The 14,450-nt window shown below is 38.2% G+C and overlaps 1 protein-coding gene across 3 annotated transcripts in view; it reads right to left on the bottom strand.

Annotated features, from left to right (window-relative positions):
- Window positions 1–14,450, bottom strand: part of Mtm1 (myotubularin 1) — an 87,744-nt gene that overhangs the window by 30,885 nt on the left and 42,409 nt on the right. For 2 of the 3 annotated variants that reach the window (XM_029534338.1, XM_029534339.1), the window contains exons 6-8: window positions 7,710–7,793; window positions 5,124–5,273; window positions 316–504 (exon numbers count right to left, since the gene is read on the bottom strand). In XM_029534338.1, the coding sequence (XP_029390198.1) occupies window positions 316–504; window positions 5,124–5,273; window positions 7,710–7,793 (423 nt within the window). Of the gene's footprint in view, window positions 1–315; window positions 505–5,123; window positions 5,274–6,037; window positions 6,093–7,709; window positions 7,794–14,450 lie in introns of those variants that run through there. The other variant, XM_029534340.1, reaches the window with a different exon arrangement.

Here is a 14,450-nt window from a genome sequence, read left to right as displayed (position 1 = left end):
CTTCCTTCCTTCCTTCCTTCCTTCCTTCCTTCCTTCCTTCCTTCCTTCCTTCCTTCCTTCCTTCCTTCCTTCTTTTGACAGGGTCTAAAGTAAGTCAAGTTGGCCTAGAACTCATTATGTAGCTGAGGATGATCTTGAATTTTTTTATCTTCTGTCTCCATCTTCCCATTGCTGGGATTAGAATCCAATGGGACTTAAAAAATGGGACATGAAAATTCAAAATAAATCCACATATTGGTTTATATATTCTGGAAAATAATTCATGGCGAACATTGTAGTTTCTATGTAAGGTAGGTCTCCATTGATTACACTCACCTTGTTGGCGACTGCATTTACACTGGGTCGCGCATCATAAATCACGAGCTTAGAAGTTTGTTTGTTAGTTTCCCTGATCACATCCAGGTATTTCTCATCATCTTTATTTCTTTTACCACTCATACCGACAAGAGGCTGACTGCAGCGCATAATGACCATTTTGTTTTCTGGGTGAATCCACGACAGTACCTATGGCAATTCAGAAAGTTTAATCTAGCAAGTCTCTAGAAATCATTAAAACTGACAATCCTGATGAAGTAAATCTGTGCTGAAACAAGATATAATACAATAATTTCTCAGAAACAATCAGAACAACCAGTTTATCAGCCTTTCTTTTAAAATTAACACTATAAATTAATGCTTACCAGAACAAAGCTGAATTATTGAAAGCCTATAGAAAGTTTATACTGTTACTGGAATTTGGTAGCTTTTACTGGACTTGTTATTATATGAAACCGTGAACAGTAAATGAAGGGCTAAGCAACTGTGGACTGTCTACAGGTTCTTTCCCCAACAGCCCCCTTTCTAAATGCGACATAGGAGGAAGAAGACACAAAGGAAGCAAAGAAGGATTTTAGTGGCTAAGAGAGCTACACTCTCTCCTGTAAAATCTGCATCCCTAATGCCTAGAAGGGCACATGTGGCCTGTCCTCGGAGCCGGTCTTCAATTGACTGGCAAGCCTGTTGATGCTGAGCTTCTCAGCTTCTCAAAGCATATGAAAAACTCTGAAGATAAATGTTTGCTGATAACATATATCCTGAAAATTACTGAGCTGTATGCAACAGGTGCTTTCTTAGCATAGTTGGATAACTATAGTGGACAGAACTATGTAATTGATACTTCAAATGGCTAATAGAATTGAGTGCTCCCAATGCAAAGCAATGATAACTATCTGAGGTGATGAATACGCCAGGTAGCTTGCTCTGGCAAGTATGTATTATATACATATACTGATATAGTACACTGAGCGCTACCTCAGGCATTGAAATCATAGCCCTTCCTGGTTAGATGGAGAGTATAATAATGACCTCAGATGACTGCTAGGAAGACAAAAGAAGGAATGCCCATAAAGTATGTAATAAAGGTGAACTCACATTACCTTCTAGAGGCAAGCTCCTTAGCCAGCAAAATCAGTTCCCAAAATGATAAACCACAGGCAAAAGGATGAAAGAACATAACCATTTGGGCTCACTTAAAATGAAATCAAATATTCTGATAATTTTGAGGTTATTCCTCTGTAATGGCACATGACAAACATGAATGCTTAGAACATGCAGGTTTAATATGATGCTATGAGTGTTTTCCTTCTGAGAGAAATTGTCATATAATAAGAATGTGTGTTTGTACCCAGAAGTATCTGAATCCTTGTGTCATGCTAGAGACCAGTTAAACACATGGTAGCCCATGCCAAGGAGGCTCAGATCCTTAGGAAATCCTGGGAAATCCACTGGCCTACATTAACCCTTCACCTTCTAACCCACGCTGTGGACTCAGGTCTGCCCATCCATTTCCTCTGACCCTTGTTTCAACAGTGATGACAAACTCGAGATCACTTTTAAAAAAGCAAAATGTTACACATGCAAGAGTCTTAAAAATTAAGTCAGGCCTAAAGCAAATGCTGCCTTTTCTCTGCACTGTCATCTTAGGAAATGCCACTCTTTACAAAGCTGTATTACCTTTTAAATTCTACATTTTTGGAGGGGGTAGGGGAAGGACTCTGGTATTTTGTGGTGTGTGTGTGTGTGTGTGTGTGTGTGTGTGTGTGTGTGTGTGTTGCCTGCATGTATGTCTGTGCACTCACATGCAAAACTTGGTTTCTTCAGAGGCCAGAAAAGGGCATTGACTCCCTGGAATTGAAGTTACAGATTATTCTGAGCCACCACACTGGTGCTAAGAATGAAACCCTGTTCTTCTGTAAGAGTATGTTAAACACTTTTTCTTTAAAAAATTTTTATTAGATATTTTCTTCATTTATATTTCAAATGCTATCCCCAAAGCTCCCTATACCCTCCCTCTGCCCTGCTCCCCAATCCGCCCACTCCTGCTCCCTGGCCCTGGCATTCCCCTGTACTAGGGCATATAATTTTCACAAGACCAAGGGCCTCTCCTCCCAATGATGGCCGACTAGGCCATCTTCTGCTACATATATAGCTAGAGACATGAGCTCTGGGGGTACTGGTTAGTTCATATTGTTGTTCCTTCTATAGGGTGAACAACAAATTGTTAAACTCTTAACCACTGAGCCATCTCTCTAGCTCTCTGGATACCTTTAAAAATGGTATTTGATATAGAAATGACTGGGTACAAATTGTGAGAGTACTTTTTTTATTTTAAATTATCTATATTGTTACTATTAAAATTAATATTGAGAAGCCATAGATAATTAAAATGTACATAAAGATGTAGCCATTAAAATGTTTATCACAGGATACTGGAGAGAGATAGCTCAGTGGCTAAGATCACTGGTTGTTCTTCCAGAGGCACTGGATTTAATTTCTAGCACCCACATAGCACTTTACAACTATAACTCTAATTCCATGGGATCTGATACTTTTACTCAGACACACATACAGGCAAAATAAAAAAGACCAATTAACATAAAATAAAAATAATTAAAATTAAGAAATATTTATCATAACATTCTTTATCTTCTACTTTTAATTTTTTCATTTACTTATTTTGTGTGTGTGTGTGTGTGTGTGTGTGTGAGAGAGAGAGAGAGAGATACTGGGCATACACATTTCACAGAGGATGTGCGGAGGTCAGAGAATAAATTATGGGAATCAGTTTTCTCCTTCTACTAAGTTGGTATCAGAGATAAATTCAGGCTGTCGGGTTTAGCAGCAAGAGTCTTTATTCACTGAATAATCTCCCTGCTCATAGCATTGTTTATAAAAGCAAAACTTCAAAAAGGATATAGAAATCTTACAACAGAAAACTTATTAAATCATTGCACATCTAGAAAAGTTATGGTTAAGATATACTGCTGGGGAAGAAATGAATATTGAGATCCACATTAAAGGTCAGTTCAGTGCACAGAAGGAAGTCCAGAAGGATGTGTGCAACATGGTGGTGCTGCTTCTCAATAGGGGCAGGATGGTGTTTGCTCATCAGGGTTTTCTAAATGTCTCAAATGAGTACATATTCCTTTTTCATTAATACGTTCTATAAAATGAAGACAAGCCAGCTTGTTTGAGAAAAGGAATGAACGGAGACATAATGCATGTGCATGAGTTCACTAAGCAGTGGTATTTTATTACAATGTGTACCTGAATTTTGTTTAAATGAGATATTTCTTACCAACTATTTTTATATTTTTACATTTAAAAACTTAAAGAACTATGTACTTGTCATGTTTCATATAACTGGCATATCTACTTTCTGGATAAATGTTCTGTGACCTATTGCTAAGAGTCACATGATCAGAAGGTATGTTGGAATCAGCATACCACCAGGCTTATAATACCTAATATATATCATTATAGAAATAAAAAGACAGCTTAGCCTTCAATTTTTTCAGAAAAAATAAGTTGGTACCCTGACAAAGTATGAGAAACATGTTAAATAACATGTTAAATTCTTTTTTTTCTACATTGGACTGTCACTCACGAAGAGCAACAGGAACTGAGGTCTAAGGTTTAGGCACAACTGTGTCATTTTTGCTTTTGTCCCATATGCTACACACCAGCCCTCCTCCCCCATACATGCACACACAATTTTTGATACAGCAGATGTTCAATGAAAGCTGAACAGACAGTAATCCAAACACATGCATATATACCACCGTAGCTATAAGCAAGGTACATACTAGATAACAGTGTCTAGTGTCATAGTACTATAATCTGTGGCTCTAGTACAGAAAAACATGTCCAAATAAAACATAAGACTGAGATTCTAAGTCTACTTTCCATTTTAGCAAACTGAGCTAAAGAATATACCTTCAAGTACAATTTTATCAGGAAGCTATGAACAGACGGTAATCAGAGAAGCAAGAGATTTTAAAAATTAGAACTCATAGGATGACAACATACAAAATTTTCCTCTCCAAAAAAATCCTTTTAAGGACAAGAATGTCTACACTTAGAAATCAAAGGCAAGGTAACATTAAATCATAATTTCTTCTACCATTTTTTTTAAGTCTACGAATTTGAAACAAAACCCAATGTACTTATTATGACAGCTCTTGAAAATTAACAGAGGAAGAAAAAACAATCTCTTAAGTTTTTAGTCCATAAAATTTATGTACCAAGTAGAAAGTATGACATGTGCATAAATATTTAAGGACTAAAAGAGAACTTTGTGAGCTTTGTGAGCTAGGTTTAGTGACATGGTAGCATAATGTCTGGAATAGTCTGTACTTGACTGCAGTTCATTAAAGGGATTAAGCAGCTTGCAAACAGACTGGGGATGAGCACACCCTAGCATCTGCAGAAAAGCCTCCACAAACACATGTTCTCACATTCTAGTCTTTTTCTTTGCTGCCCAGTTTAACCAGCATTTAGCTCGAGCCTGCAACATCAGGTATTGTACCATAATGCTGACAGCAACCAAGGGCCTGCCCTTTCTTTCTTGCATCACTGAGGTGGGCTGTGACCTCTCACTGATGTTCTCATTAGAGCTTTCTTGTCTTCCTTCTGCACCCTGGACTTGCAGCTCATAAAAGGCGGCTACTCTTTCTTCTCCCATTTCACCTGGTGCTACGTTTGCAGTAGGTCCTTGGGAATTACTCATCAGAAAACAAGTGCTCCTCTCAACTACATGACTACTACTCTTATGAAAGAAAAGGGAAATGTGACATGATACTCACAGGAATCCGATTTCGGGATCTAAAAGTTGCAATTCTCCTAAGGTCATCATCTGAGGTCCGATAGGGAACCACCAAAAGGGCAGGGTATGTCTCACAGAGTTCATAGCACTTGTTAATAAAACTTATCCTCCAATGATGATTGGGCAGGCCCTGCAGGATAAAAGAAAGCATTAAGTCCGCATGAAATGACTTCTTGTCTGCAATATCTGGGTTCTGTCTTCCTTCTACCATTATGTACATATGCCTTTTTGACCAGAGTGATTGGCAGTCTACCTATTTACAATAAGGATATCAAATTGACAATCCAGACAACATGAGCACATGGACAAAACACCAGTGGTTTCCATAACTAAACTATTTCTCCTAACTATAGGTTCTCTGGAATTTGACATTTTATTTCTTGTAGATGTACTCTTTATTCCTTGTGCAATACAGATAAGCCCAAGTTCATCTCCTACCCATGCACCCCTTCCCCTCCATTCCAAAGAAAAGTGCCATGGGCAGTGTTAACCTGTATCTACTTGAGGGTTCCAAGAGAGCTAGCAACTTCCTCTCTGTGCTTCAGACAGAGAGAATGATGTAGTCTGCTCCCACATGGAAAGAAGCACTGGGGGTTGGGGGAGGGAACCCTTTTGGGGAGGCTCATTTCGCCACCTCCGACAAGTTATTTAAATCGAGAGCCTGGGGCCCCAGGATCATCCTGCAAATTGTGTGAGGAGTGAAGTCAGTATTTTAAGCAGACTGCTAGTATGATAGGGAGACACACCCCCTACCAATCATTCACCCACAAAATTATATCCACTTTGGACAATAACCAGAGGTGGTGGAATATTCTCTCCCCATACTCACAAATGCACAAACACACACATGAATGTGAGCGTGGTGGCTGTTTGCTTTGGGGATAGACATTGTACCTTTTCTTTAGGTCTGGCCCTATGTACCACGGCCAAACAGATGCTGAGTCTGATGCTGAGTCCAATTAGAGAGTTTTTAAGTCCCATCAGAAAGTTACAAGAAAAAAAGATCGAATATAATGGCAGTCTAGAAGAAAATACCTAAAAAGTTCATCTATGCATGCAATTCTTAAAAAACAAACAAACAAACAAAAAACCAAGAAATGTTTTTGTTTCAAGCTAGAAGCTCAAACTGAAGGAAAGTCTTAGTATTGTCAATGTCAACTAAAGACAAGATAAAATGCTTTCATACATAATGTCAGAGAGGTTTCTAAAGCATGAACAATGTTCTAATAGCCTTTCTTTGATCTCAGTAGTCAGTCTACAACAGAGGCCATTAAAATGAAAGGTACACACCCTTTGAAAATACAGTAGCCTAAAGCAGATTCACAGGATCCATCATAACTGTGTTTTATCTAACCCCAGGGTAAAATCTGCTTATGAATGTGTAAACCACCGATCAACACTGAAAATTGAAGTCAACTGGGGTCATGATGGTGGAAGGGGTGGCTAGGAAATTTTTTTACAAGCTTGAGGTTCTGGAATTGTACTCTATGTTCACTTGCTTTTCATATGAAGCAACTGGCCTTAACTTGATTCTCAAAAGCTCATTTCATAACATTTCCAAATAATTTTAGAAGCCTTGTAGAAGAAATATGAAACATTCCATTGCAAAACTCCTAGCTGTTATATTAGAGGTCAAGTTGTGGTTTTTGTTACATAATATGCTTGATTGTGATATTCCTTGTAAAAGTTCTAGACTTTTTTCTTGCTATGTAGAGGGTAACTATGGTATGTATGGCATGTGTGTGTGTGCACATGGATGTGTATATGCAAGTATTTATACTTGTATGTGCACATATGAAAGCCAAATATTGATGTCAGGTTTCCTTCTGTATTCTTCTCTACCTCATCTTTTGAAACAGGGGTCTCACTGAACTTGGAGTTCAATGTCTGGCCAGACTGGCTTGCCAGAGAGCCCCTGGGATCTCCTAGTATTTCTTCTCAGTGATGGGATTGCAGATATAGGGTACCACACTTGGCTTTTAACATGGGTTCTGGGGATCCAAACTCAGGTCCTCATATTGCAAGCACTTTACCTTCTGAGACATTTCCATACTCAAACCTCATACTCTTATTATCACAAATGAACATACAGGCAGATAACTTTCATGTGAAAGAATAATAAAGCTCTTTGTGGATATTATATATCAACTATAAAAAGGTTCTAACTCATTTGAATCTGTAATTCAGAACATATATAACTTAAATAACAAGATTAGTAATATTTAAGCTTACATACACACAAAGTAATATATAAAGGTTTGACTTTTCTAGACCTTCAGTATTTAACTCATTTCATAAACACCACAAAATGGAAGTTCCTCATCTAGGAAAGGAAGCAGAACTTAGTCATTCAGTTTTCAGATCAGCCTGAATATGGCTATAGAATGAGCTTGGTAGTTACAAGAGGAAAACAATGAGGTATATTATACAAAATGTGGATGATATCACAGCCATGAACACAAACTAAGCAAGCTGTTACTTATTTTGAGAAGATAACCAACAATATAATTTCCCAATACATGTTTGCAATTCAACACAAACCAGACAATTGCATTTAATGACTTACCTGCCTTCTATATTCTTCAACTGGATTATAAACAGTCCACCCATCCACGTTAAACTTCTCTTCATTTACAAATGCAAATAATGGCTAGGAAAGGCCAGAAACAGGAGTTTAAATTTCAATGTGGAGTGATAGTCTATAAACAGTTCATATATTAATTTTTCACAAATAGATTTTATAGATTCATTTACTATGAAACTGCAACCCACATTGAGACCTACAACAACAACAAAAAACAACTGTGGAAAATTAAGACAAGCCTTACATTAATTTCTATCTTCAGGAATAATAAAACCTTGATTTTCTATGGCTACAAATGTCATCTTTGTCCTTTTTTAAAAAATAATGACACACACACACACACACACACACACACACATACGCACGAGATTTCTAGATTTAAAGTACCTATGAATATTAAATATTATCAACTGATTAGTTAAAAGTCACTAAGAAAAAGAAGAAATTCAGGAATGATTATTAAGCAGTGCACTTGTCTCAAGAGAGTTTCATGAAATGTTTATCTATTTAAAGAGAGGCAGAACATTAGAAAACTTAAAACTTAATTAACTGCTCTCTGTGAATTCAGAATCAATATTCCAGCCTCTGAAATAACAGGACTCTGACCTCTCAAGGCCCTATTGATGAATTTCCTAACTTTGAAAATCATCTGTCTCCTAGTGACCATTCTAGCTCCTTGCTCTAAACATGGCTATGTGTCAACTCCACAATCCCCACAGTTATATCAAAGGCATGAGGCGGGGGCAGGGGTGACTGAGGATAACATCACAAACCAAACCCTTGGCTCCATCCAGCAGTCCAGTTTTTTCCCAGTCTCCTCTGTTTAGCCAATGAGAACCCCATGCTCCTAGGTGACTGAGCCAAGTATTGTACTGCTAGTCTTTGTACCACCTGCTTACCCTCTGGTCACTCACTTGGCTTATCAAAGTAACTGGATAATTCCCATTTTCAACTGTACATCTCTAAGGTCAGAGCAACAATGCTGCAATATTAAGTTAGATCAAGGCATTCCCCTGCCAAAATCATCCCATGGCTTCCCATTTGGCTCAGAGCGAAAGTTGAAGTGCGTCTAATGCTTCACATGGCCATCTGCCGTCTGGACACTTCTAGATACTCTACACATATTAGCTAAATTGGAGCTTGGTCCAGAACGTAGTTTTGTTGACAGAATGGCACAGTGAAGTCCTGAAACCTCTGCAAACCCTGATGCTGTTCAATAGTCATCTATCTCCTTATCTAGTTTCTTCTGTTACTACACTGAATGCCAGTGTCCCTTCCCCTACATTACATGGAATTTTTGGAAAAGTCTCATTTTGCACCAACTGTTTTCTATGTTTGAATAGCAAGAAAATTAAGGTAAAAAAACTGACCACCAAAATGCTGGATCTCACTGTTTTCCTGAATTTTTCCATGCATGCATACAGACAGCACTCTCAGTGGATCTCAAGTCTGATAACATCAGACTCAAATGCTATATTCAACAGTGGATAGCATGTGCCTAACACATTAGCCACCACATGGACCTAAGAAATTGACCAAGGCCCTAGCCTGACACTAACTTAATGCTTATTTGGTGCCAAGAAGGTGAATAACTAAGGTCTGTTAACTGATGTTCACCTCATAATTTTGGTAACTTCTCTAATAAGGAAAAAGTCTATCTGGGACATATCAAGCTCTGGCCATCTAATTCCACCCTGGTCAGTACCTAGGCTGGGGAAATGCTATGACATAAGCAGAGTTATAGATAGCACATAATTTGAGAGCTAAGGATGTGTGATGACAGATTTGTAATGCTCAAGGCCAAAAACACTTTCTAGGTACATTATTATGTCTCAGTCCTTGATAGTAACACTCAATTGTTGCCTTGAGCACTCCTTCATATATATTATATGAAAAATACTTCAAAATTATCAGAAGATTAAAGCTATATGGTCCAAATCATCATCATCTTCTGAATACTTTAAACTAATGAGAAATCAAGTACAGACAATGACTTATTTTTGTCATAAGTATGAAGGCAAGACCAAGTCTCCATTAGATAACTATCAGATGGCCTTTCATAGTGACACTTCACATGGTGAACTGGTCACAGGTACATCCAACCTGCAGCTTGTGAATGTGCCCTACAACAGCTCTCAAACTGATTAACATATTTATAGGTGACATTGTATCTCAGTGTAAATTCCCCCACTCCCCTGAGAAGGAAGCAAAGAATTAGTGACAGGAAGAGCTCCTAGATAGTTCTTGAGGCTAAAAGTCAGACTCATAGTTCATATATTTTTGGGAAAAAATTGAATCGCATAATTGCTAAAATTTCACTTCAGGAAATAACATAGCAACATGTGCAATGCTGTATCAGAGCGCAAAACGGAAAATGCTTGAAGCTTAAACCACTATTTTCACCATTCCAACAAATTAGCTTTTAATTATAGGGAAACCATTTGGCTCAAGTCAAACAACCATTCTAGAACAACAGATGCTTATAGCTTTCAAATCAGAACATACCCAGACTTTTTCTAGATTTTGTTTTGTTTTTGTTTTTTTCCTTAAAGATTTACATAAGAGAAAGAAGCAAGAATTTTACAAGGGAAGCTCACTGTTGGATAACCAAAAGGTGGATAATTACAGAAAATAAAACAAATATTAAGTAGAAAATCAAAGCAAAGTTAACAAAATCCATATACCATACATCATTAAAAAGTATAAAGTTCCCAACAAGTGGTAACTTATTACCAGCCTAACTAAAGTTGCTGTCTGAAAAACATTTTCACCTGAAGTTAATGGCTTACCTGTCCTGAGGTTTTCAGCTGGCATTTTATTTTCGCCTCTAGACAATACATTTCAGAGTTTTGAGGTCATTAAAATTTCATTAGTAAACTGACATTCCCAAACATAACCTTGGGTGGGCCTGTTTTTTTACTCTCTATCTTAGAAGTGAAGTCTCATTGAGAGAACACAACATCAAGCAAGCAGAACTGTTCACCTAGCTAGTGAAGATGGTGCCTATTTTGACTTGCCACATGCCCAGGTGAAGATGACATCTACTCTCTTGAATGCTTAAGCACTGGTTCGATTTCTTTGCCTATGAATCTCAAATTCATCCCTAAACTAGCAAAGTCAGAACAGTGACATGTTTTGCCAGATACTGGTGATGAGTTGCTGCTCAGTGTGCTGTTTATAGGTTACTTTGGGGGTATGGTCCTTCCCTAGCCACATCTTCTGCCTTAAAACTGGTGTGTTTGGCAGGTTCCATTTCAAGATACCCATGTCTTACCTCACCTCTAATGAACCTCTCTAGGCTTTCTAGGAGCTAACTTCCCTTCTGCACTGGTCCTAGAAGGACAGATAGACTAGAGAAAAATGCTTAGGAATCTGTAGTAAAGGTATTTGGGCAATGGCTCTTATTTAAAGTTATAATTATGTGATCACATATTTACAGAGAACATAAGGGGGACTTCAAGTACCCTTCAGCCAGTTTCCCTCAATAGCATCTTATGTAAGTGAAAAATGTCAAGACTGGCACAAGATATTAGAAAAGCCAAGCCTAGTCCAGAATTTAACAAGTGTCCAAGTCTTTCTTTGTTTTACTCTGTATTGGTATTTGGGCATTCCATCAGTTTCAATACCTACTAGGCAAGCTATGGAGACTAACAAAAAGAGCGTGTGCACATTTTTCCACATTAAAAATAGCACAATGTAACATTTGAAAAATGTTAAAGGACAAAGTTGAAATGAAAATCTCTGATTTTGCACCAGGGGAAAAACCAGCTTGGACATATAGAATATAGCTTGTCATTTTCATTTAGTTACATTTAGCATTGTTGTGTCTTGGGGGAAAAATTCCAAAATAACAGATTCTAGCTTTTACTTAGACGTTATTTTAAAATGGCACACATATAAAAATTTGCTTAAAGAATGTAGATAAAAATTTTTTTAAACTCATTTTAAGTTAGAATATAGAATATAAAGTAATGGGTTTCATTATGGTATTTTACTACATTTATCTTAATTTTAGACTGGGTGTTTAAAACTTTATTGAGATGTGTTAATGTTTCCTAACTGAGTGGGGTTGCTCTGTAGTGTCCTGTCAGAACTGGATGTTTGAGAGTTAGATAGATGAAGATGAAGACTCAGGATCATCTCAAATAAAAGACAGTTTCATTAACATCACATCTTTAGTATTTGGGGGCCTAGGTACTGTGCGGTAATAAGACTGATTGCCAAACATGCATAAGAGCCTAGGTACAAATCCTTAGCACCAGAAAAAAAAAAGAAAGAAAAACAAGTATTCCAGGGAATAAACTGAAGAACTATGGACCTTTAGAAGTCTCTTCAAATGGTGGGACCATCCCACAGCAACATATTCATGGAGTTTTAGGGAGAGCATCTCTTTTGATAAGGTAAACAGACTTATTTCTCTGAATATATAACGTCAAGATTCGAGGACCACTTACTAACTGGTTCTTTTCTGACATTTATATGTTGTTGTTGTTGTTGTTGTTTTGAGACAAACATGGTCACACTTTGAAACCCAAGCTTGCCTGAAATTCTCTATGTAGAACAGAATGGCCTCAGCTCCTGGTATGCCTCCTGCTTCTGCCTCTCAAGCACTTAGATTACTGATCTACCATTTTAGGATACACAGTCACCTCATTTTGTACCGTTTAGATTATACTTAACAAAAAAGATTTCTTCATTTCAGAAAATGTTTTCTTGAAAATCTGAAGAACCCCCAAATTTAAAGAATTATAGGAGGTACAGCAATGCAAGGAATTAAAAAAAATACTTTGAGAATTTTATACAATGTATTTTAATCATATTGGTTCTTTCCCTTAGCTCCTCCCAGATCCACACCCACCTACCCACTCCCTAATTTCCTGTTATTTTTTTAAGTCACCACAACCAATTGTGTTACCCAGATACTCTTGGGTATGGGTCCTGCCCTGGAATATAGATCGGCCTACCACTGGTTACACCCTAAAAGAAGACAGACTCTCTGTCACCCAGCAGCAATTAAATGCCAAGACATCCTCAGCTAGGAGTGTCTACATCTCAAGCCTCATTCTGTAGTGTTTTTACATGTCATCCCAATCACAGAATGCATATGTGCAGCTGTCCCACTGTGCCTGGAAAACAAATTCCTTACAGTTTATCTACCACCTCTGCCTCTTAAAATCTTTCTCCCTGAGCCTAGGGGTAAGGGTAAAGACATCCCATTTAGGGCTGAGCACATGAGTGTTTTGTTTTCTGTAAATTGACCAGTTGCATGTCCCTGTGTTAAATGTCATCTACTGTAAAAGGAAGAAGCTTCTATGGTGAGGGTTGGAAGATGCACTAATCTATCAGTCTAGTAGTAACTCACTGGGAGTTGTTCTGCTACAACTCTGTGCATTTAGCAAAATATAGTATTAGTTTCTCCTTTAGGGTCTATGATCTATCTAATCACAGGTTTCTGGCTCAATAGTAGTGGTAGGTATGGGTTCTATCCTGTGGAGTAGACTTTGGATTCAATCAGAAAATGGCTCGTAAATTCTATAACATTTGTGCCATTATTGTTCTAATGGACAAATTTTGTCAGGGCAGTCATTACTGTAGCTCATAGGGATCATAGCTGGGGAAAGCTGATGATTACTTCTCTCCTCCAGCAACAGGTAGATTATGCCACCTTCCAGTACTATGAAAACTAGACACACACACACACACACACACACACACACACACACACACACACACCCATTTTAAAAAGAAAAATGATTGGATAGGTTCTGCAAGCTTTGGCTTGCCTTTTACCCCAGTACCATCTACAGTTAGCACTCTTATCCATATACTATGGCCCTAGGCAACACACCCCCTGCATTGGCATTCTATCTGGCTTGTTAATGTTGCACACCACTCCTTTAGTTAGGCCTAACATGACTGGTGCCCTGCTCATCTTTCAGTATTTGCCTCCTCTAGGAAAGCCTTTTAGGAATATCCCCATGAGATCTCATGAAGCACTCTACTATATGTATCTCATTATCTACACCATTCTGGTAATGGTGTTCCTTGGAGGCAGTCTATGGAGATCAGGTCTAGGTCTGCAGGCCCTACCAGGAAAAAAGGCATTGAGTAGCTAAGCAAAACTACAGGAGAAAGAGATAAAAAGGAAGAGGACAAAAGAAGGCTGGCCCTCCCAGACAGCCAAACATCTTATGAACCCTGAGCAGGTAAAGAGCTGGACATGGTGGCATATACTTCTACTCCTAGCACTTGGGAGTTAGAGCTAAGGATATCAGGACTAAAGACAAAAAACCCAGGATAGTGAAAACCATTCTCAACAATAAAAGAACTTCTGGTGGAATCACCATTCCTGNCCTCAAGCTGTACTACAGAGCAATTGTGATTAAAAACTGCATGGTATTGGGACAGCGACAGACAAGTAGATCAATGGGACAGAATAGAATACCCAGAAATGAATCCACACACCTATGATCACTTGATCTTTGAAAAAGGAGCTAAAACCATCCAGTGGAATAAAGACAGCATTTTCTTTTCTTTTTGTGATTTTTAAATGTTTTTTATTAGATATTTTCTTCATTTACATTTCAAATGCTATCCCCAAAGCCCCCTATACACTCCCCCCACCCTGCTCCCCAACCCACCCACTCCTGCTTCCTGGCCCTGGCATTCCCCTGTACTGGGGCATATGATCTTTTCAAGACCAAGGGCTTCTCCTCCCATTGA

Source organism: Mus pahari, chromosome X (genome assembly GCF_900095145.1).
Source record: "Mus pahari chromosome X, PAHARI_EIJ_v1.1, whole genome shotgun sequence".
Taxonomy (NCBI): domain Eukaryota; kingdom Metazoa; phylum Chordata; class Mammalia; order Rodentia; family Muridae; genus Mus; species Mus pahari.
This window is presented reverse-complemented; position numbering and strand designations above follow the sequence as displayed.